This window comes from Coturnix japonica, chromosome 2, assembly GCF_001577835.2.
Source record: "Coturnix japonica isolate 7356 chromosome 2, Coturnix japonica 2.1, whole genome shotgun sequence".
NCBI classification, from domain to species: domain Eukaryota; kingdom Metazoa; phylum Chordata; class Aves; order Galliformes; family Phasianidae; genus Coturnix; species Coturnix japonica.
In genome coordinates, this window is record NC_029517.1 from 121486141 (window position 1) to 121512232 (window position 26092).

Here is a 26092-nt window from a genome sequence, read left to right on the forward strand (position 1 = left end):
TCTCCTCATCTCTGGAGTTGCAAACTGTGGTGATCATGGTGTTAAGCATGGCCAAGTCTCCTCACCTTCTCAAACTAGAAATTCCACAAAGAACTAACTATAATTTTTAAAAAAACAGTATGAAAACTGTGAGAAAAGTAGCTTAAAGTATATTATGCTGTTTTGTTTTGCCTCCTGGTAGATATGGAGAACAATATATGAAACCATTATGAGCAAGAAACATCTGTGATCCATCTTATATATATCTTCCCATTTTCTTTCCCACAAAAAAGAATTTTGCCATAGCAAGGAGACCCAGAGATTCTCAGGGGTTAAACCTAGGAGTTTTTCCACTGTGTAGTCCATAAGTAATTGTATAATGAATGAATTACAGAAGATTTTGAAAAAATAATCTATCGCTATTTCTAAGTGAACACAAAAGGACAAAATTTTCTAGTAGATGTAAGTTGAGAAGAAACAGAACATGAACAGTGGACTCTTCTGTAAGTACTAAGAAAGTTTTAAGACTTTCATGTCCTGCGATAAAAAACTGATGCGTCTCACTCACACCTACTTTCAATTTCTATTTATAATAAATTTCATAACTTTAGAGAGAAAAAAAAAAAACAAAATAAAAAAACCCAGCTCTTTTATGTCTCAGTACTTTCTGAATTCCAAAGCAATATATAAAAGCACTACTTTTTTAATGAAGTAAAATTAACTTAATCTGAACATCCTCAGGGCAATAAGAACATTATTTTTCTTCACTACAAACCAACCAAGCTTTTTCTCAGTATTTAAGAACTACCCTTAGATTTTAATTTGAAAATCCAAGCACTCCTCCTGCTTCTAAATCCATTAATTACACTGTTTATCCACAGAGTTCTGTTGGCATGGAGCATCACTTCAAGATATTGAAACTGAAATAATTTTAATCTACTGTCACATTCATTATCTATTCTTTATACACTGCAGAACTCAAAGATGAGTGCAGGAATTTAAGAAGATAAGATGGAACTGTTAAAAATTAAAGAACATGCACTCGTCAAGAAAATTTGCTATCTGTCTACATAGAAAACACCAAGAAGTCTTGGGAAAAACAACTGTGAAGTCATCATTTTAGTGCATTTTTTCATACTATACAGTTTTCAAATATATATTGAAATTTGCTAAGTGGACTGTGGCTTCTGAGATGACAACATCAAAGAAGCAAATACTCCTGCATACAGTAGATGACTTTCAATCAGTGCCTCTAAAGCTAATGGCTTTTTTGCTCTCTGATCAAGGTTTCTAACTTGGAAGGGTGAGAGGAGAACTTATAATCTGTGCCACGTCAAGAGAGTAGTTAGGTACGGTGCCTCACGAGTTGTCTGAGCCTTTTGGTAGGTATACTACAGCACTTTCCAATTAATGAATTCCTTCTTGTCTGCAGGCCAAGTGAAGAATGGGCATGAATCTCTAGTGTGCATGTAGCACACTAAAGCCTGCTTAAGAATTAAATTTAGCAATTTACAGAACATCTCCAGTAATTTCAAGGGGATATTAAGATATGTAGATCATTGTATGAATCATAAATTGACAATACGAGAGAAGTTCCCCGAAGCAATGTGATTTCTTTTCACCTTGAACAATCACCAGAAGATGATATAAATTTGTGCCCTTTTGTACCACTGTATTGCTGCCATCTCAGCAGTACCACCAGTATCCAACCAAACAGAACGCCAAGTTCAATGTCAACTAAGAACCACCGTATGTACTCCAACAGCTGGTACTGCTTTGCAGTCAAGGTGTTGGCAAACAGACACCTGGAGCCAGGTTCTAACTCCATGCATTTGCAACTGTTTCTATTTATTTGAGATTATTAACAAAGTTCAGTATTTTTTACAATGACACCATGTCTAACTGTACATTTAAGGAGTCCTTTTAGAAACATTCATTCAGCATTTCATCCCAGAATATACCACCAGCCTTATCCATCACTTACATTTACTACCATCTGTATTTGCAATTAAATAACAAGGGTACACTACAAAGAGAACAAAATCACTTCCACTGCCCATTAAGGAAACTAGAATTAATTCCACTTATCTTCACTCAACCATCTTTAATTAAAAGATCATAAGCATATAAGTGGCTTTGATTTCTTCTTCTAATGTCCTCCTCAATTATTTATTATACTCACCTTCTCACATCTGTGCACATTTTTCCATTAGATGAATATAAAATATAAATGTTGTTGAACTTTTGCGCATTTTCTACTGGAGCACAAATGCTATTAACTCCTTAGAAAGCTTAGGCAAACACATCTGTTCGTCAACCGAAGTAAGGATAAGTTATGCTAGGACAAATGGAATATGTAGAATGTATCTACAAAGCCATCTGAAGTTCTGAAATGCTCTTTATCTACTTTATATCTGAATATCTACAAGAATGCTTCTGAGGTTAACTTCTCTAAGGACTTGCTACTAATACTAATGATTCACTGTGCTGACATATAGCCTTGGAGGTTTCTTCTCCATGAGTGAGTAGGAATGAAGTTCATAGGAGTTTCTAATGCATGTTCTTAATGACTACTACCCTGTAGTTAGAGATCTCCATAAGAAACCCAACAGCCCGTCTTAAAAGTCAACAGAAAGCAAGTCTCAACCGCATTTTCCTGATGATATATACTCATATACAGCAGTTTAAACTTTCTCATATATGTCTTTTTCCATTATTATTCTATCATGTAAACTACGATCACTATAAAAGCATTTCCATTATGCACCATACAATGTAACACCTCTACGTACTTATTTGGTTTCCTTTTATTATCATTTTTCCAATTTCAGGCTATGCAAGAATACACTCTTATCCATGTTACAAAACAGCCTATTTCTACCCAGAAAGAATAATAATTAAAAAAAAAAAAAAAGAAAAAAAAAAAAAAGATTTAAACTGGAAATCATATTCACATCTCTGAAATGTTAATCCAGGACTGCACCATATCTGTTCTATCACAAAAGACCTCTTAAAACCCTTACTAAGCCAGAGTTCTGAAGAGTACGAAGTTAATAGAGCAAAAATAGCTTGCCACAGTATTTATTATAAACAACTGCCTTCCGAAGATGGAAAATCAATATCTATGTGCAAACAAAAGCGTTCCATGGAAAATGCTGCAGAAAAATGAGCCCCCTTTCACTACAGAACACTCGAAGCTCCCCTCCATCCCTCTTCCTTTCAGTGTGGATAGCTTTACTTAAAAGAACTTCTGTGCTTACATCTGCACAGAAGCTGAAAAATCATGAAGGGTTCTTGATGGCAAATTCAAGGAGACTTTTTTTCTTAGTGCAGGGAAGAAGCTACACAACTCAATTCCTAGACTTGGAGAGATGAGATGGAAAGAAGAGGAAGAAGGAAAGATTTGCTTGTGTTCTGAAAAACAGGGAAAACTCCTATAAAATAGGGTTTGCTCCAGTTTCAGGAAGAGTCCAAGCTTTACCAAGAGCTGGTAACCACGTATGATGATTCTTTGTTGAATGAAGTCCCAAATCTTCCACTTCTGTCTCAGAACCAAATCAAAAGAGCCTTTATTCAAGAACACAACCATTCCTTCAAATACAAGAATTTTGTGATGAGACATACTATCCCACAATAAATGTACACAGAAAGGCTTTACACAGAAAGACTTTTAGACTTTAGCATGCTGGTTAAGAAACTCATTGCTGAACATCACATTATTCTCCTAACAAAATGCATGCCTCAGAAATAATGTCTTCCATTTAGATGTCCCATCTGTACCTTGAAATTCCAAGAACTGAAAGTATCACTTTTGGAAAATCCCATTCGACTTCTGGCACTACAATTCCAGAATGTGAAAGATAAATGTGAGTACCGGCTCTCCTGCCAAATGGACTCATTTCCATGGTCGCAAGTCATCTTGGTGTCAAATATTCCATTAAGACGAAAAGACAGATAGGAAGATATGCTATCATTTCAGTCAGACTAGTCACAGGGAGAAAACCTACACTTCAGATTACAACGCGCAAAGCATTTATTTTAGAATATATGCACAAATAAAAGCAGAGATTATGAACCATTAATTGCAAGCATAACACCATCTGAATTCAGGAATTTTCCTCAGATGAAGACTTTCATCTCCCCCAGGCAATAAGCAAAATTAAACACTGGAATTTCAAAGGATGAGTACTGGTCTAGACATTGTTTCCACCTGTGGAATGCCATGTAAAACTGCATTTTTCTTTTTTCTTTTGAAGTGCTTTAGAAATTAGGGAAAATTGCATTAATTGGAACTGGATATTATCAAAATTAGAATAATCAAATGGAACTTTGCTATTTTTATTATATTATTTCCCAGGTGACTTGTTTACCACTGAAAGTAACCGAACATAACCTGAAGGGCGCTGTTCACTGATATCTTGAGATCAAAATAAAGACCTGATCCTTTTCCTTGGCCCTAAATGCCAGTTGTTAATTCTGCACTATTCTACCCAGTACCAGCCTTCTTTCCATGAAAAACTGTTCATCAAGATTTCAACTGTTTTTCATGAAAAACTTGTTCATCAAGATTTCAGTAACAGTAGAGAAAGATCTAGAAGTGCTTTTGGACCTAAATGCATTCCTCCCAGAAGTCAAAAAACTTCCAACAGTTTGGAAGCAGGAAGATAGGTTCTAAAAACCAGAAACCTTCCTACCAAATTTACACAGGTACTGAGGAGTAAATATACAGAAATAAATACATATGCATGTATGCATGTGTATTTTCCACTTCAACAGCCTTTTTCCTACCTTCTGTTATGTGGTATTTTTTTTCACAGTGAAAGAAACAGTTGTGTAAACCTGAGCTTTTGCCTTGCTGCACAAATAGCTCACATTTTAGAGCAGCTTTTTAGTATTCCTGGATTTATTAACCATTTACTTTGATGTGACAGATGATCAGCAGTACCAAATGCCAACTGTGCAGAACTATATGGACAAGAAAATACAGAGGCCAGGACCCTGCTGCCACACTTGATGCTTCTCTTTAACTCAGCTTTTCATTCATTGTCTTTCCAGATGCCAATCTAAATACAGTCCCTCCTGAAAGCTGAAGTTCCTTTACCAATTCCTCCATTCCATCAGTTGCTGATCTAAGCTGAACGAAACTACTTTCCCTTTTGCATTTTTGCACACATTCTTTCACCTTCTACATGATTCCCTTTGGCCACTGAAGAAACTGAAAGCAATACATCTAGAAAAAGAGGAGAAACAGAAGTGAGAAGAGCAAAAGCCCTGGACTGAAGGAGGTGCTGTGGCAAGGCCAGCCCTGCTCATGACTTCTTACCAGGAGATACTGTTTTCTTTCCTACAAATGGCTGTAAAACTTGATCTTGATGAGAAACCATCATGAATAGTTCGTATGCTTCTAATAGTCCCTGCAATAATCCCAACCATGATTTTTCCCAGGATAAGTCTGCAATCATTTAAAAATACCCATTATAAAAAGCAGTAAGCTGCAGTGACACAGCCCCATTACCACCCATGCTGTAGATTGCTCCATGCCATACAGCGTGACACACATTATACGCATGTTGGCCTATCATCCACACCCTGCTGCTGAGTTGAAAAATACCCAAGGCCAACACTTTACTATGCCAGTGGAAATACATTTCTTTGGCTCATTTCCACATGTTACACAATCTCATAAAGTGGTTTTAAGTAAAGAGTTTGGAAACGTAAGGAGATTTAATTAAGGTGACCAATTCTTCAAACTCTGGATGTGAGAGAAGGGAAAAAATAGATTTAAAAAGAAAATAAGCATTCTACCCAAAATTACTTGCACACATTTCAGGAGTTTCGTATGTAGCCACCAATACCATTATCTTCTGTTTATCATTCCCATGGATTTAAGTTCCAATAGTATATATTTCTGTGTCTGGAACTCCCTTAAAAGTAAAATGAAATTAGATGTATGAAATAGATGTGTCCCAGTCTACCACTGGTAAGTCAAATATATTCATTCATTTTGCAAATGAGATAGATTTAATTTCATGCATTTTTAATGCTCTTATTAACTCTGTTATTGACACTTTTTTTCCTCTATTCAAACTACTTCTAAGGGATGGGTATTAAATGCCAAACCTCAGAGCCCAGGCAAGAAATCAACCTCTGCCGAAGCGATGGGAAAGTAAACCTGTCCTGTATTTCTCCTTGCCTGCAGCTAGACACACAGCACTACAGCTACTGCAGTTTACAGCAGCTCTAACAAACACTGAACATTTCTCCAGTTTCTACAGGTCCCGATGTGCTTTACAATCCTACTCAGATGCCTGTGTGGGCTGCCCTAACCCAGTCCTCTCTCCTGTGCTGGATTCAGCAGGTTCCCGCAGGTTGGCACTGTGCAACAGAGGAGCAGGACCAGGTCTGTACCAACGGGAAACGGCAGAATTTTGTTACAGGCAGTCCCACACCACTGATTTCATAGCCTAACATCACCGAGGTAAAGCAGCAGCACTTCCTAAATCAGGCACCAAATTCAAGAAAAAACAGGAAAAAAATACCATTTCACATATCTCTCACAGGAGATTTACCCAGCCTGCTCCTTGCCTGCCCACAAAAACATATTCTATCATTTCATTAACAAAGCCAAGGAGCTCATGCTGTGGCATCTCATCGGAGGGCACTGGAGTTAACAATGCGAGTGTGAGCTCCAGTGGCCATGGCAACAGTAGCTAATTCTTCTTCCCAATCAGGGTGGCAATTCTCTCCCATGGCTTGAATCAGTTACAAAACAAAATACGCTCAAAGACCTTTCAGAGCCAATAGCCTTGCAGCTAATCTGCTAATAGGAAATAATCTGCAGCTAATATACACATTCCAGGGCAGCAGTGTGTTTTCTTAATACTTTGTTACATGGGCCTCTTTCCAAAGAAAGCATAGCAAAGAATAGAAAACAGACATTCATTAAAAACAGTATAATACTACCTGGCCACTATTAATGCCTGAAACGTGCTGCAACTTGCATGGCTCTTAACTGGAGATATGGAGAGGCAGCACTAGATAGACTGAAAGCAATGCAATTAGATTAAAAAAAAAGTTAACATACGAGAGTTAACATCTACTTCATGTGAAAAATGAGACCTGAAATGATTTCCACAGTTCTCTCTTTTCCTCTGGCCTCAATAAAAGGATCCATAGGCAAAAGTACTGATTTTACAAGTATGTGCATCAGCAATTTACAATCTAGATGGACACAAAAAGCATGTATCAATAAACACCCATTTATGGTACACTCACCTAACAGTGTGGCGCAGGTTCAGACATTCATTCTGCTGCCTGGGGTAAACACATGAGTGAACAGCAGAAATGGGCAGTGGGTGCGAGAGCCATGTGGCAAACCCAGCCATGAATCACCCTCTCTGCATCAGTCATGTCAGGAACACTTCACAGCATGGCTTGGTTTGAATTTTAAAGTGTAGCACTATGCTTTTGAAGGTTTTCAGTATCTGCTCTGGTCTGCTGTGGCCCAGGTCCAGGTGCTGAGAAAGGCAGGGTGAGCTCCAGCCTGTTCGGGACATGACAGTTACTGTCTTGTGAGTGCGATTAAAACATGAAATCAGAGATGCACCACTGATGCTGGGTTAAGGAAAGGAGAATTACATTCTCACTCCCAGCAAGGCAAGGTGCTGCCAATGGAGATGGCTGAGAGAGCAAAGAGCTTTCTCACCTTCGCAATCACCTCTTATCATCAAATGCAGCCCCAAACACCATATCTGCACCTGCAACAAGGTTCAAAAGCAACAAAAACTCTCCTGATGCCTAATTGTATATAATCATACTACACTTTTATTTCTTATCCCCCACTACTGATAAAGCCACAGAGATATGGTCATTTCAGGCTGCCGCACAGGCATCGAGCACAGTTAACAGACTGACTGCAAATGCTGGGGAAGACTGAAAAAGTTCAGTGCAAGTCAAATGATCATCTATGGCTTTAGATACAACTGTTGTTTGGACCACCAAAATGATTCATTTCTAGTGCATTCTGTTAACTTCCTGAATCTCTCATTAATCTCAGTGACAGTTTACAGATTGGCTCTTGTTCCTAAGATGATTGCTCCTCACTCTAACTTTAAGCTGCAACATATACAGTTTCTGTGTCTATATTTACTATGAAGCTGTTTTCTTTTAAACAAAGAGAACAAGAAATACATTTCTCCGTTATGATCTTATTTTATTTCATTGGGAACTGCTCGAGTCCCAGACTGTGAATGGGAAGGCACCTAATGTGACAGATGAAGAGTTTTAGGAGGAAAAACATTTTTTCAAACTATTCTTTAACATCTGTTATGGAACTACTCAACACAAAGGCCTTTGAAAATGGTAGTTATCCCCAGTACAGAAATAAAAAAGACATCATTTTTAAAAGATTCAGAGCGTGGCTAATGGAGAAAGACCTCCTCAACCACTGTGGCCATCTCCTTTACGAGGAATTGCTTTATCTTAAGTACCTGAGGATTTCATGTCATGCAAACCATTTCTAAAGTACCTTTCATTCCCTCAGTCAATTAGACAATTTATGAAAACGAGCAAAAAGTGGTTGCTTATAGATAAGAGTCAAATGGTTAACAGTGAGCTCCTTCTGCACTTGGGTCATTTGTCAGAGCTGCTTCCTGCACCAGCTCCCCTTGAAGTCATACCCGGAGCGCATGCTCCTGTCCACAGGCAGAGGAGCCCTCTGGACCACTCTGCATGGCAGCCTGCTTCCCTGGAAGCCATGGGAACATTATCTTCGCCCGTCTACAAGATCCAGATGAAACAGGATGAGAGCCTGAGAAGTTCTTGGGTAAAAACAGCAGTAACTGTACAGATATAAGCAAACATTGTTCTCTCCATTCATGTGAGAGCTGGACTGCATAAAGCTGTGTTACAAATATGCAAGACCCAAGCACTGTGATAAATCAAATTTTACCTGACCTTGCTGGTGCTAGGGGTTTTGCTGCTGATTAGCAGTTTAGTGTCAGTGTTCTGGTTTTGGTGACAGCTGTCTCACAGGAACTGACAAACTGCACGATTTACCTTTCTTTGTTTGTTTATCTTCCTTTGCTTCTGCAGCTCATTCCCACTCTTTGTTAAACAGCCTGAATCATTCTGAGCACACTCTGCAGAGAGAATGAGACTTCAATAGTGGTCAGCGCTAACCTACTTCTGCTCTCTAGCCATTGGCACAGAAAGTAAATGCTCCTTGATTTTGATGGAGAAACAGAAACAGGTCATGGCTGAGGGCTCTTGAAATTGCACCAGAATCTCTAAACAGGTTGAACACATCACAGCCTTACTGCTCTTTACTCCTGACAAACCGACGGTGAGTGTTATCTGTTCACCTTAACAATACTGTAAGGAGCTGCTTGAATGAAAAATAGTGCAAATAGGAAAGAAGAAGAAAAACAAATACCCCTTTGCATCCCATTCTGGCTTTCCCCCAGTTCTGGATGGTGATGGTCTGATCCACAGCTCCTCGAGTCGCTGTTCCCTGAGTCTTTATTTGGTGAGAGTTCTGAATGAATATTGCCCACTTCTTTACAAACATGAGGGAGGTAGAATAAAAGAAAGAAAATAAAAGCTGAACCCTTTAAAGCATCATGATTTTCAGCACTGAAGAGTGCTTTTATTTCTCTTTAAATCAGTTTTTATAATTTGAGTTGTCATGACAACATGGTGCAACACTTCACTGCCATGACAATCTGACAACTTTCAAAAACAGTAAGTGCTGTTTTTACTCTGTTTTTCAATCGCTCCCAAGGAAACAAGCTGTTATTTACTTCTGTGACGAAACTCATACGATACCATAATGGATCCAATGTCAAGAAAAATTAAAGCATAGAATGGGGGAAACAGGAATGGAAAATGTGCTTTTGTGTACATAATTACTCCATAAAAGTACACATTTTTTCCGCTTTCTTATCCCAATTCACCACCATAACTTTGCTCATTTCCACCTACAAATTCATGGACTTTCTCCTCAACCCAACAAGAACACAAGATCACTCACAATCTCTTTTCTAACAAGCAGATTCATTCGGTAATTTCATGCTTGGTTGTGTCCTAGCATTTGGATACCACACAACAAACTGAAGTCAATGAAATCTCTGTGACAATGAGTTAAATCCAGGGTAGCAATATATTTGTAAATCCCACCAGCTTACGTGAGACTTGTGTGTTAATTCTATGGAGACCATAAACCCACTGGCTAACTCTGCTAGAAAGAGAAAGGAAATATTTCCAGACACTGGAACTTGGTTATCTACATTCTTCAGTTGTGGCAAAAATCACTGGGATGATTCCTATTCTGTCTTTCAAAGCAACTGTGAGGAGTTAGAATGGATCAAGGTCCACCTCTAGAAAAGCAGAATGAATGCAACCACCCCAACTCTGTCACCTGAGGCAGCTGGATACTACCAAAATACAGCAGATGCCCTCAGTGGTAAGGGACAACATTATGGTCATTTTCTGTACGTGGACAGAAATAACCATTTCCTAGCTGCCATTTTTGAGGAACAAGAAAAAGCTGGAAACACTTGACATCAAAATACACCACGGTAAACAACACTTCATGCAGGGCAGTCTGATGGAGGCTGTTAAAGCACATAGGCATTCATGATCCCACTTAACTGTGAGAACCTGCTACTTAAGGCTCAGTGGGGCTTCCTTGCACTTGCCTCCCAGTCTGTTCCAGCTTTCTCCTCACAAGATAGACACAACCAGGGGGAAGGGGAAGGAACCCAGGGGCCTTAAGCCTGACACAACACAGTAATGTCTTTAGTACTTCAACAGTCCTTTTAAACTAAAGATAGTATGTAACGCCGGGATATGAGAAGCAATATTACTTTTAGGATACTACAGCTGAGAAACTATTGTTTGTGTACAAACTTACCTCTATGATGAAGTGTTAAAACTATATAGTCATGTGAAGGCAATAGTTTTGGAAGTAAAGTTGCATGTGTTTTGCAGAATCAATACCTAGTAACAGAACATGAATAGTTCTACAGACAGATAAAACCAGCACAGTGTCACGATTAATATTTTACCTCCCTATTTAAAACATTTCATGTAGTTTGGCTGCCCTATTCCAAAGGTTAGCGACTATCATTTACCCATAAGAGGCTCAGATAGAGGTAAACTAAATCAGAAATTTCAGTGCCTCACCTTCTCTTCTATGAGAGTTCAAGACTTCGGTTTTCAACATGCTTACGAGAAAGGAGCTTATGAAAGAACCAAAACAGAACAGTTAAAAATCAGTCGCATCCTGAAAGATCTAATCCAGCTCCTACACTTCTATAAGAGACTCCTTCTACCGATGACTACATAACCTAAACCAGAGAATAAGCACATTATACATAAGCTCCTCATTAAGAAAAAAAAAAAAGAAGGAAAATACCACTCCGCCTCCAAAATCCCACACAGCTCTAATTCCACATCTTTATGTCTCTATTTATTACCAGTTCCAGTTGACAGGAACAGATATAGCCTTTGTTTCCACTGGTATCTCATTAGCAAAACAAGGTTGCCAAAAGCCAAAACAGTTCGAGATGTTGTTTCACAGAAGTTGCCTATAAACCAATTTTCGTTTATGTTTATCAGTCAAAATGCATGTGTGCCTTTTGTCACACAGGCCTACAGACAGGATTATCCTGCTTTTATTCTCCCTACAGGTGGTATCCAATCAAAATTATGGCATTTACTGCTCTACACTCTGAAAAAGCACATTATAAGTTAAGAGTTCTTCTAAATCACATGCCTAGGCACTGCTGCTCTAGGCTACAATTTCTTGTCATCCAGGATGATGTTTGTTACTTCACAGCCATTTCAACAGGACAAAGTAAGTCTGAGTGTGACTGGCCTCTGTTGCTGCTCACAGCTACTGATGTCAAGTGTTTCTTAGGAAATTACTTGGGGGGAGGTTTGTAGCCTGATCTCTCACTGTGAGGAGATAGTAGAAGGAGAGGTGAAATTCAGAGCAGAGCTGGAAGGGAAAGTGGCATCTCGGGGTAATGCTCAAGTTTCTGAACAGCAAAACAGCCACTGGACTCAGAGACTTATCTGCTGGGAACCTGCACTTTGACCCTGAAAGGCAGATAGCAGAGACACTCATAGGCACCATTCAGCCAATAACTTGAATTGAAGGACAACATGCCAGTGATAAATCATTACTTAATATGGCCTACATGCATGACAAATAGTGTAAAGGATACGTTGTGTGATGACACTGATTAGTAGCAGATAAATTGTTATGGCCTGGGCATATTTTTAAGCATGCGAGTACTAAAATGCATTTTCAGGAGTGCTGTACTACTGACTTCAGACTGCTTCAATAGTAAACACTGACTTCTCTTGTTCATAATATGGTTTTAATCACACAGAGGGAGGAAAGTGAGATTTTTTTCCACTCACTTGAAATGACCCCAAATACAGAAATTTGAGCAGTGATGTGCAAAGAGTAGGGATACCCACCCACATGTGATTATAACCTCAGTTGTGCGATGGATCTTTTTCCCGCTGATAGCATTAACAGGGAGCTGCAAATAAATATCAGGGCAGTATGAAAACGATGGAGAGAAAGAAGAAGTGAAAGATGCACTAAAACACAGGAAAATGTCTATTGTCTGAAGACGGATGATCCAGAGGAATGTGGACACGTAATTCAATCCAGTGGAGAGAAGGGAAGAGGTAGCACCTATCGGCTTTCAGAAATCACTGGTTTGGAAAATAACTTAACCATCCACCTAGCAGCATTCCTCTTGTATTCTTGCTTTAGTTCACATTTACAAAAACATTTATTTTAAAATCAAGCAGACACAAATCCCACAGAAATCCTGTAAAATAATCTATAGGTCAACAAACTGTATCTTTACTTAGATTAAATGTATGAACACACTTAGATGCCATTTAAATGTGCAAATATACTTGCTCTTTGCAAATATTTGATGTAAAAATGTAGAGAAACTCTGTTAGGGAAGCACCTAGCACATTTTGGATAGTACTACTAAATTTAAACCTTTAGGATGACACACAGCATTACAGAGAACAACCATTCAATGAATTAGTGTACCTCCGAAAGACATATATTCATTGTCCTTCCTATCAAATTTGTTTTGTTTGCAGTAACGGACTCACAATTTGACTGTCCTTAAGGATTCTGAAGTGTCCAAGACATGATTTTAATGTGATTCATGCCTGAAGAAAGAACAAGTCTAGCAAGCACAGTAACATCACAAAAAAAACACATTTCTCAATGTTCTGAATGAAAATACAGACAATACAAGTAATTTATTATTCTCTATAAAATTGACATGATACTTTTTACTTCTGAATGGGCTTTTAACATCACAGTGAAAAAATACTTACAGACTTAGGTTAAATGCTACTTCTACAGTTGTAATAAAAACAATAGATATGTATGGCCAGTGCTAGCATCTGACCTCTTCAGTTACTTCTGAAAAATTTATTTTGTGTAGAAGAGCAACACTGTCAAATATCAGTATAAATGTAAGCCTACTGTATAGTTCTTAATAAATTTTAAGCTGGTAAGTATGTGCATACACACATCCAAAGCTCTTGTCTGACCAACAATAAAACCTTAGTGCACTTTTATAAGATAATTGCTATGATGTCCTTAGGAAAGCATCTTCTTTGCTTGCATTCTGTTTTTGAGATCCCATTTCATTAAGGTTGCTGTTAACGTGGATTACAATGGAAGCTAAGAAAGAAGGTACAACATTAGCAGTAACGCATCAAAAGTGTTATGTTGAATTCACTTTCCTTGTATGTAAGGCAAAAAGTATGAAGCAGCTAGAAGCCGTAGCAAACTTTTTATCTGTCAGCATTCACTGAAATTGTCAGTTTTCTAAAGCAATACTGCAGACTGAAAACACTTAGGAGTGCAAATGATTCTTCTAACACACAATTCATAGCAAAAGAGAGTAACGTGTTTAAAGGGAACTGTGGTAATATAAATAAATAAATGTTAATAATCATCATCAGTCTTCCAACAGTTTCCCACGGAATTTGTTGAGGAGGTTCAGAAAAGTTGCTGATGACCTGCTAAAGGATTTCCTTTTTAAACTGAAAGTCACTTAAAGAAATTACTGTATAAACCTACTGCGTCAAATGTAATCAAGTTGATTGGTAAATATTAGTGTATTTTTCTATCATTGGAATTTGCAGCAGAAGCAAATATGTAGGATATATGACATGTAGCACACACACACACAGAAAGTTTGACTGAGGTTGCTTGAATGATTTATTTCTTTCTTATCCCAAACCATGAGTACTAAGCTTCATCACTGATGAGATTTAAGGGATATCACCACCTCTCATAAAAAAATTGCATGTGGCGCTATGTGTGTATTAAGATGTTTCCCTGTCCAGCAAGTAACATGCTAAAGCTCTCCATCCTTAAAGAACATGAATAACTCCAAGTCATATATAATGAATATGAATACGGTAATACATAATACTTTTCTTATTTATTTTTTCTTTTTAATTTATTATTATTATTATTATCCAGACTGGACAGTCTCAAGTAGTATAACCTCTTTATTTCAGGAATAGACTTACCCTTGCATATTTGGACTCATTTGTACTGGGCACAGTCTCTCGCTGATCACTGATAGCAGCCTGGAGGAAAAAAGTAGTATGCACTTGGATTTGCAATGGAACTCAGCTCTCACCGATTCCCTCAAAGTTTGACTGCCTTATGCCTAAGAGTAGAACATAATCCAAAATACAGCACTTTATCTAGGTGCCCCTGAGCTGTTTTGAAAACTTGGCCTTGATCCCAGCCTGTCTCACCCTCCTCTGATTTTCAGAGAAACAAACTGTACCACAGTCATTTCTACACCCCAAGCTTTCTTGCTTGCTCCTTGGACAACCCCCTCCTCCCATCCTTATCTCAACAGCAGCCATTTTCCGTTCCTTTTGTAAATTTGCACCTCATTTCAGGCTGACCTACAACTACGCAAAATTGAACACAGATTGGGAGAAAATCTTATCTTAAAACGTAGAGACAAGAGAATGTTTGTGTCTTTTTAGCCATTTCTTTTCAACCACCCATTTTTTCACTGAACTGCAATGCTAGCACGTCAGTGCTACTGATACACTGACATTCCTGCAGAAAACAAGGAATGGCCACAATGCTTTCTTGCCTGCTTTCTTAGGAAGCACAGCGTGGCATTCACAGATTGTCAGCCCCTGTTCTCTTGAGGTCGAAACCTGCTGCACATTCATTTGAATAGCACTTCTCTATTCCTTAAACCACAGTGTCAGAGCTATTTGTATTTAACGTGTGTGAGATGGAGTCGTCACCAATCCCCACTGCTCCCCAAGTCAGCTAATGTCATTACCTACCAATATGTAACATAACTTCAAAACCAAAGCTCCAGCTCCAACATCACCCCCAAAGATTATTTTATTACAGTACTTATCATTACGTGATCTTAAAAGTTAAGTCTCCCACGAGGGAACATTCCTTGATATTAGCCAAACCATGAGACTAACAAAAACTTTCTATAGTTGTAACATATGGATTACATTTGAACTGACAGTAAGTTTTCCTCTGGACCGATACCCTGTCGCCTCCGTACATGGCTGTGCTTATGGAGCTCTTTTTAAGCGCAGCTGCCCTGAAATAAACTCCTACTTACTCCTACAGTATTTCACACCAGCCAATTTAAATATTTTAATAATGAGTAAAAAGCTTAAAATGAAGATAAAATATTCTGTCAAGCCACAGACAGTGCTGACAGTTCAAAAAGAAAATGCTTTCTTTGCAGCATCCATCGGCACATCTGGCTGTAGGCTGCACTGTATCTCTGGACTGCTCAGGATTCCTGGTCTCCATTTCCCTCCTCTCCAAACCAAACTTCTCATCAGATGTGCAAATCAAAGAACCACCAAGTCAGAAACAGACAGAGGTCAACACCACAGTGTGTGACTGGATCTCCTGCTGGAGGTCGGAGAGCTGTGGCCTTGGCCAGAGAGGTCCAGGGTGGGCCTGGTGCTTCTAGTGGTTGTGGTGGTGGTCACCACAGCTGTGCTGGAACGTTTCTGGTGAGCCCCACAGAGCTTCTCAGCCCCAAAAGCATCACCACAACATTCCAGAAAAGGTGTCTTCCTTGGAAAGCGATCTCCATGAGGTAATAAGAATCAGGTCAGCACCCAGGCATAACTACAACTTACACAACTTACTGGCATTAGCCAGGAGGGCATTTCTCAATGCAAATGTCAGCTCTGAAGGATACCAGGAGCTAATGCTAAAGCTCTGAATGTTCTCTTGTCTTTTTGAGCTTTTGTATGCAGAGTTAAGAAGCAAGCTAACAGATTCTCCCAACATCCACCATGTTCTGGCAGAAGGAAATGCTTCAGATTTCATGGTTATTTGGGTTTCCGAGTGCCAATCACTGTTTCTGTTTTTATTTATTTAACAGCTATCTGAAAATGAGAAACTTAGCAACATATTGTGTAGCTGATTTGGCTGATAATGCCCTTTTTTTTAATCTCATTTCCTGCTTTAGGAGAGCGTGGTAACAGAACTGGATATTTTTATTCCACTTAGACAAGGCACTGCATTTAACCAAAGCAAGAAAAAAATGCTGAAAAGGAAAAAAAATATAAACTGCAAACTGATGATTAGATTCATTTTCATGTTTTTTTTTGTTTTTTTTTTACATTTTATTATTAACTAAGCTAAATTCAGCTGAGCACAAAAAATAGAAAATGTTATCCAAAAACAAAAGCTAACTAAATTGAGCTGATATAATTCTTTTTTTTATTATTATTTAGTTGTGAGAGACTTTAACCAAAGGAAAAAGAAATACATATATATATATATAATTGTATCTATAGAGAAATACAACTATCAAAAATAGTTTTTAACTTAAAAAGCAAATTAACAAGAAAGAAAAGGCCCTAATTACTTCTCAGCAGTGATATAGCTTGCTTCAGTGAATATTGCCATGTCTTATAGCTGAATTCTATAAACATTTTCTGTGCTGATAGAGAAGGGTGCACTTCACATTCCTTTCTCAATATGGTAAAGCTGTAACTTATACCTCTGACTTATCATAGCATTGGGAAACACATGTTTTCCCCTTATTTGGTAGCACAGAGCATCTGGAAAGGAAAAGGGACATACTTCACAGTACCAACTGTGAACAACTATTACAATAGACCTGACTAAAAAAGCTGGCACATCACCTAGTTTGAGCAGGATATAAAAGCACTGCAGAACTGCTCAGGGTTCAGCTACCCATCCTGCTGCTGGTTTCCATGTGAGCCAGCATCGTTTTCCAGTTCTTACATATCAAATTCTTCACTGGGAAGGTGAAGGTCACAGAGCTGTGGTGCACTCTTAGTCGCAGTGCATCCCATAAGGTATGAAGACAAGGCAGAAAAGGGAAAGGCTACGCAGTTTCTTCCCATTATAGAGGGCAGAGTTGTTAGGGTAGCTCTGTAGTTGAGTTCAGGATGCCCTTAGCTGCTAAAAATATGGGAGTGAGGTAGACTTTAGGAAACCTGGTACCAATCTCAGTACCCTAAAAGCTGTGTTTGGAGGTAGCTGAACACCATGGATCCCAGAACTGGTGATCTTAAAGCTCAGGAACAGAACCAAAAATATCCAGCTCTGAACAAGTGCTGGAAGCTCTGAGGTTGGGCCGCTATGAGCAGCCCTGCACCAGTCTTAAAGCTGGGAAGTTACTGAGCTGTCTGCCCTACCCTTGAGCCGCTTCAGGATCTGCCTTCCTCCTGAACACCAAGTCTCACATTTCCAAAATTTTACTTTTATTTCTAAAGTGCAGAATAAGAAGTTGCCATTTATTGGGAAGAACAACCATTTAGTAAGAAAACTTCTAACACAAGAAGTGAAAGGACTAAGACTTCTCTCCTTTTCCTCCAAAATGCCTCAGCCACACCTCCTGGAGATCACTGATCACTGCACCATAGGCCAGGGCTTTTCCATATGGCATGTGCAAACCACAGGGACTGGTACACAATTCTGCCCAAGCTGCTGAGCACTTACTCCTTCATATGCAAGCAGCTGAGAGGTGGGGCTGGCGCTACAGCTGATGCTGGCTTTTAACATAGTCCCATCTGGAAAGGCCTGGTCAGAGCAATGTTAGAAATGAAATGTGTCTCAGGGTCCAGTTTTGGACCCTTTGCAGTGATACAATCCTCCCTTTTGACTGCATCTGATCACCATACACCTACATAGAATTTTTTAAATCTCTTTAGTATCCTACATTTTATTTTTGGCCAATAGCAGCTCTGGTCTCACAGGCATCAAGAAAAACAAAACAAAACAAAGAACAAATAGGCTTAAGCTGAACTTCAAGGAGATAACGAATACTTAGATGAAGGCTGTCAGAGAGGTGGCATTATCACCCCCTGTGGATAGCCTGCAGATGAGCACACAGCCTTTGAAAACCAGTCGGTGTGGTGCTACCACTAATACTGCAACAGCCACACACTAGAGGCCACAGGTGGGTGGTGGGAGCCCTCCTGTCAGGACATGTGCAGAGGTGCACAGCTTCCACACGCACAAGATGCAGCAAGCTATGGTTATAAAACCTGATCAGAAAGTGAAGTTCAGTTTGTTCTTGTTCCCTTGAAAAGCAATACAAAACTCTGCAGACAACTAGCTTATCTGGGCAGCTGTAGGAAAACAGAAAAAAGGGCGGGTTTAGTGCCCTTTTCTAAATGGAAAATTATAACAGAGGGCAAAGTAATATTTCCAAGGACACAAGTCCAACCTGGGACAGACTCCACAGGAGAAATTCCTCAGAAAGTCACTCTGCAGAAAGTTAGGGTCACTGCTCCCCCATCCTCCCCACACTCCATAAAGTCGGGATGCTCTGCATCTAGAAGCGCAACTACAGAGGGATGGTTTTTTTTTTCTCTCTCTCTCTTGCAATACATACATCCATACGCACATCATAACCCATAATGTATCAATTAAGCTGGTCTCATTTCTTCCGATCTTTACTTGCTGAAAGATCGTTTTAAGAACAGAAACGCAAAGCCAAACAAAAAATTTCTTTCTGGGTGCTTTTGAAGAAAACAAGTACATGAGCAGTTATCTGGCACAGGCAAGACGGGAGATGACAACCAAGGGAGAAGATTCAAGAATCTCCGAGGATGAGGCAATTCCTACTGTTTTGAACTGCGCCTATGAGCCCAGAGTTGGACAGCAAACGCTCCCTGGGAGGAGCTGCAAAAGGAACATGCTGCACAGCTATACAGCAGATGATGGTATCGCTGTCCTACTGTTTCTGGTGAACTTTACCACATGAAGCAGCTATAAAGCATTTACAATGTCAAAGGAGCCATGATCTTGGAGAACCCCTGGGGAACATGATGGAAAGAAATATCCCCTCAACACAGAGAAGCACCACCGCAGTGTTAATGGTTTCAGTTGTGCAATTCAGTCTGTTCTGAAGCTCGCTTATGCTCTTTCTGTAACTGAAACCGGGTTTACGTCTACACACCTAAACCATCGGGAATTCCTGTAATCTGCTCTCTTTGATATCTGAACTGGCCATCTTTAAAAAGATATGTTCCAGTGCAATCAGACTGTAGCAGCTTGATTCAGGATTTACTACATGGAAATCTTGCAACCATCAAACCAACCTAAGTAAGTGATCACAGCAGTTCCCTCTGGATTCAGACGGAACCATTTCCCCATCCTTAAGATGTTAAAATAGCAACTGTAAAAAACAATTCTAAACTGCTATAAAATGGGATACATCCTTTAATTCTTGCTACTATTTTTTTTTTCTATTTTATTTACATATCACCATTCATCAGCATCATTCAGGCGTTCAATAAACATAAAAAGAGACAAAGGGAAAAAAAAATCCCACATGAAAAGACATTTTCATTATGAAAAACAAACAAGTCAAACAAAAAAATCAACCACAGCAAGTCGTGCTCATATACTGAAACACACCCCTTCAAAGAAACAAATTACTGATTACAAACAACACAATAATGGCACAAACGCTATGAAGAAAAAGCCTTTCTTTTATTCTTTGTCACGAAATGTAATGAATACTGAGATGACGGGCAAAGAAGGCTTAGTGATTCATTGTCAAATGCCATCACTGCATGGAAAGCCTGCTTCTTGCACTGGGGTAAGAAGAGTTTCTAAGGGTTGATTTTATTATAGATAGTACACGATGGTATCTCTGTCCTTTTCTGGGCGGGTCAACACTACCCACATGGCACAGCACTCACAGAAACGTCTCACTCCTCCATGTACTGAAATTTATGTCAGTTGGATGTCATTAATAATGCTCTCAAACCAGATACAAGCAATCAAAGTAAAAAAGACAGATACAAGCAGGATTTTTTCTTGGAGAGGATAGAAGGGTCACTGTTCTACACCTGCATTTTGATTTAGGCAGCACATTATAAGAAAACATTTTCAGTCAGATTCATATATTTTTATGCACATACAGCAGAGGTTTATTTTAAGAAAAGCACCATAGGAATGCAGTAAGTAGAGTAGTATGACCTGCTTGTTAGGATAAAATAAGTTTTATTCTCAAAGATCCCTGATAATCTCGTTATCATTTTTCCCAGAACAGATGAATCGCAGATTCCAGGACCCAGCACCCTTCTCCATAGAGAGCAGTTATCCCTCCAGCATGAGCCGCACATCACAAGCAGTGCCAATTCACAGAAACAAAACAAACATCCCCATCACCCCGAGCTGCCTCGTTTGATCTCTCTGCAACTTGAAAGTAACGCGAGGTCAGGCAGGGGCAAGAGCTGGAGAGAAAGATTGCCATGCAATGCTGGGACACCCAGCAGGCTACAGCCTCTGAGGTGCACTGAGTTTCTCTGCCTGTTTCCTGATCCCACACCAGCAAAACCACCAGCTGTTCAGCAGAACTGCCTGATGCCCCAGGTCAGTGCTAAGCCAGCACCCCAGCATGCTACCAGGAGCCACTCATCTGCTGGATGTCTTGCTCCTGGTTTGAGTCACAGAAGTCTTCCACCACGTGTGACCATTAAAGATTCCCTCATGCTTTTGGCAGGGGAACGTTAGCCCTCCTGACCTGAGCAGGTAATTATTTTTTGCCTGTTTAATTTCCACCTGGAGTTCTGGTTTCCTTGTTTTCTGTTCCTAAAGGGTGCTGTATGTCACAATTTATGGAAGCAATCCCTAAAAGAAAACAACAGATCCTTTGGGACTGGACTGTAACAAATACAGCATAATTAGCAAATAATAAAAAATAAGGGTATCAAAATCATTTGGGGGGAGTGTATGTTTTAAAATTCATTTCTCGTTTCTTCCAGGGGTTCATACAGCCAATCCTGAATTTACAGTGAGGTGAAGGAAGCACCCTGCAACATGCCAGGAGACCAACATGGGAGGGGTGCCAAATCCCCTCTCCCATGCAACAATTCAGTATCACTGCAGCTTCACTGCCTTCCGAAGCTTTGCATTCATTTTGCTGAGAGTAGGACAGAGAAACATTCAGGTCTCCTCATTCTCGGTCACCAGACTGACCAGACTGACTGTCTCCCTTTTCTTAAGCCTAAAGACAAAGAAAACACTTCCTAGCAAAATGACAGTATGTTCAGTGACAGCACCTCTAGAACTGTGTGAAAGTAAACTCAGCAGCATTTTGCGCAAACATCTTCCTGAATATGTATTTATTTTTTACAGCAAATCTGGAATTCAAATCAGTATAAAGCAAATTTCACTTCATTTTGTTGTTGTTGTCATTTTTGTTGTTGTTGTTATTGTTTATTGGCCAATGTGTTTTTAAAATGAGGCCAGCTTTGGCCAAAAGGGTCACAAGCCACTGCAGGCTTTGTCTGAACTGGAAGGCTGGTATGAAGCCTAAATCCAGGCAACTTCTGTTTTATCCACAGCACAGATCCAGAGGTGTTAACTCTGCTTTAAAACTCTGGACAACATCTGAACAATTTCTAACATTTTGCTTGTGCTTCTCTCCAAAAAATAAGAAAACGGAGCAGGTACATATTAATTGTTTTGCTGTATGGCTCCTAGAGGAGGGAAGAAACTTGAGCCAAAATATCAAAGAAGTTGAACTCATTTCCATTTGTAAAGAACTGCTTTACTGTCTGTCTGCAAATAAATCTCCTTAGTAAATAGCTCCAAGGTTGAACCAGAGAATATTGTATGGATCAAAGAATTCATGTCTTCCTGTGTAAAGTGAACAGGCCGCAAGCTCACTTGTTTGTCTAAAACAATTAGGGCTGGTATGAAAAGGAGGGGGCAGGGACAAATAAGCCGCAGCTGATTTTACTTTGCAAAATATTTAGGGGGGGGGGTGAGGAGAGGGGGGGTCAAATTAATAACCGGTCAGGCCCCAAAACAGTCTAATCTTTGTCAATTGGTGCCAAATTATGCAAGGTGCTGCCAATTCTGGTTGTCTAACAAATCAGTACCAGTGTACGTTACTTTTAGGCTGAAGCCTGATTGATTCTGGTCATTATTTGGGCTGATCTCATTTGCACACATGGAACCAATATGTAGTCCAGATGTTCATTTGCAGTGAACCACTGAGTGAAACTACTCATCTACACGCAACTTTAATCCCGCCGTACAGCACAACAGCTCCGTCGCTTCTCCTCACTGATACAAAGATTCATATGAATAAAATCTATAAAACATTCTGCTGATATTTCTGTCAGCTGAATGACTTTTACAGTACTACATAAAGTTGACAGATAAAGCATGCCAGTCCTAATTCGAGTCAAGACTTTTCTTCAGGGACTTTAACCACTGAGCAATCAAACAGATTGAGCAGTAATGTTTATTACAAAGCATAAATCATTTTCCTGTAACTACTTCAGGTCTTGCCTGAGGGCAAAACTTTTGGGTAGCCCATGAATCCTAATATACTGGATAAGTTACTAAATGTATTGTCACTCTGTCATTTGCTTATCAGAAGCAAATTCATAAAGCTCTTCACATGCAATTTTGACAATCATCTTTTCATTCCACAGGTAACTTTTAAGAGGAATAACCCCCTTTAGAAGTAAACAGTAAAATGAGCGTCATTGTCACTTTAATGTTGTTTATGCTTTCTAGGACAACACATTTTGCTTTAACTACCTAACCCAGAATTCTCTTTCTTTCTATTAAAAAAAAAAAAAAAAAAAAGGCTTTCCTCATGAGGATGATTCCACACTTCAAGATCCATCTGTTTCCTCTGGCTCCTCTGCCATTTTGGCCTCAGTGGAGTCCTTTTAATTGCATTTAGCCTTATCCTGGATTGTATGAGCCTATTCCCAAGGATGTCTGGTTTTCATCAGGTAATGACCATTAATTCTGGCTGCATTTCCTTCTAAATCTTGTTGAATGGCATAAGAAACAGAAGCTCTATGTCTTTTCTTGTATGCCCTATTGTTTTATAAATGATCATTTTCTCTGGGCTCAGACTGAACACTGGCTCATCCAGAGCTGACCCTCGTACTATGGAAGTCTCCTCTCTGCCTCCATACTTTGCTCTTTATAATGCTTGATCTTGCCTCTGTTCTCCCAAAGCACATTTCATTCATACAACTCCAAACCATTCCAGAGTATCTGCATCAGCATCTGTAGCTTTTGCATTACTGAAAATGCTGAAAGTCTTGCAGACTTGAGAAAGTGCAGCTTATAGTACTGCCCCAGGTCCTCCTCTGGGCCTTACAAAGCCAGCCTCAAAAGACTTTGTAACCAAAGCAAAATTTATGGGTCTCCAGTTCTGTAGCCAGAGCTAATGTCTTCTTATGGCAAGTTTTATTTTTATGTGATCTGGTAACAGTTAATAGAGGAAACATAATAGCAGCACACATCTTAGTAAACGCAATCTCCCTGTCTATAACTTACATGTGTGTATTAGCATGTATGCACATATGTTGAAGGACTAGCATTAAGTTCTGCTGTAACCAAAACGATTTTAATGTCTTAAAGACTATGATTCCTTTGATTAAATAACATTATAATTATGAGAGAGGAAACATGGAATCCTAAAATTGATGATTTAAGCTTAAAGTAAGTTAATTTTGGAGCCCTTTTCAGTGCTTCATCTGCAGCTGATTTGCAGAAAGACAAAACATAATCTCTAATTTTCATCACAAAAAGAGCAACAGTAATTTACTTTATATTGTAGCTGCAAAACAGACTGCAATCTTTGGAAAGTGCAGGCTGCAATATTTTGGTCTTCACCTACACAGGAAAGTAAAGCAGGTGACCTGCACTCATTTGTGCGAGTTTCCAGTATCAGTGCAGTGCATTACTTTGCCACAGTGACCACCCAACCTTCAGTGACCTGGTTTCTCATTTTCTCAAGCTGTGCTCTCCCAACGCTCCTTTCTTGGGGTGAAAGTGGGTACTGGTTGACAGTAGGCACACAGTGCAGGCAGTACTGGGCCAAGGTTTGTCTCCCACCCCATGCTTTCACTATTTTCTGCCTTCCACTAACTGCTGCTATGTGGTTCAGCAACCTCTCTCTACACTCTACTGCAGCAGTAACACCTTCTGCATGTTCCTGATTTTGATAAGCACTCAGTATCTCCTAACAACACTATGGTATTATCAAGGCTGTTTCAGTTGTTCACTTTGACCTAACCAGGAGTGATCTGTACATGCTGAGAACCCAAGACGACATCTTCACTTTTCCAACAAGCATAACGAACTATTCTGAATTTTATAACAACTTCCCCCCGCAATTTGCAGTGTTCCTGTCACTGACAAAATACAGCCCAATATCTCTGAGATCTGAGTTCCTGCATGAGCAGTGTGTGATTAGCCCAAGCCAGTGTATTACTAAACACATCAGCTTCTATTATTTTTATTGTTCAGAGACAGACAATAAACATCTACATCTATTTTTAATAAAGAACAGAAGATATGCAAAAACAGATGTCCTCTCAGGCAAACTGTTTGACTAAAAGGAATGAAGATTTATATCTAAGCACGTCTTGTCCTCTCCTCCCTTTTTTTCCACTTCGATGCTTTAATGCAGCTCTGCAGGTTCTTATCTTCACACGCAAGGCTAAAGAGTTAAGCAAATACAATTTCATAAGGTCCCTCTCTCAAAGGGCCCACCCATTACAGGGAGTGAAAGGGGCTTAATGCAGGAGAGGGAAGCCACTGTCCAACAAACTGCCCAGGACACCATCACTGTACAGATAAATGACTACACTGAGCAAAGCCTTGATTTGACAGTGTTTTGTGGCCGTGCCTATCATGCTATAAAGACTAGAGACTAATGCCAGGGGATCAAGTTAATTTAACTAAAGGGAGAGCCAAATATTTGATACAAATTGTATCAAATTTCCTTCTACCTCTTGTGGATTTGGTATTGTGTGCAGATGAAACTTGATCGTGTTAGTTAACATACTGCTATGAGTTTGATACTGCATTTTGCCAGGCAGAAAATGCTCATTATCTCAAAGTGTGAGTACCAGATTTGTAATCTCCTAGGAAAACATCATCAACCTATTAAGCAGAAATTAAAAAATAAAATAAAATAATTAAAAAAAAACCTAAAACAAGGCCCACAGAATTCTTGCACCTTGGCTTTTTTATCTGGTTCTTACATGAAGAGAACTTATCCTGTTTCCAGGTGACACATTTACTTGACACTATGAGCTCTTGATGTTGGCTTAGAGGTACAAGCACTTAGATGCTGCAATGTAAAGAACATGCCATCTGACCGATCACCCTCTTCAGCGCTTCTGTAACACAGGCTTTCCTCCAGCACTCAGCAATCTGCTGCTTCTATCCCATAAATTGTAACACAACAGTTTCCTGGGAGTTGGTCTCTTGGGTTCAACGAAGTATTTCAGACTTCTTCAGAAGACAGCATCCCCAGCTGTCAACTTCTTACTGCAAAGGGCTTTTATTAGGCTTGAAATTCCCTTCCATGAAGTCATGCAGAGCAGTCTGACCCTGGCTGTGCTTGTTTCATTCCACATCCTCTGCCTTGGGCTTCAACTGCCACTCACTCAGTCAGGACTTGGTTTAGCGCCTTCATTTGTTCATCTTTTCAGCATAAGGTCATCTTTTCCCACCTGAGTCAAAACCCTTTAATGAAACTTTCTGTCCTTACAC

At 39.5% G+C, this 26092-nt stretch overlaps 1 protein-coding gene across 7 annotated transcripts in view; it reads right to left on the bottom strand.

The window, feature by feature from the left end:
• Nucleotides 1-26092, bottom strand: part of LOC107310501 (zinc finger transcription factor Trps1) — a 209685-nt gene that overhangs the window by 56156 nt on the left and 127437 nt on the right. For 5 of the 7 annotated variants that reach the window (XM_015856211.2, XM_015856210.2, XM_015856214.2 and 2 more), the window contains one exon: nt 14575-14634. The exons of the other annotated variants lie outside the window; for them this stretch is intronic. In XM_015856211.2, the coding sequence (XP_015711697.1) occupies nt 14575-14634 (60 nt within the window). The remainder of the gene's footprint in view (nt 1-14574; nt 14635-26092) is intronic. 7 annotated transcript variants of the gene reach the window in all.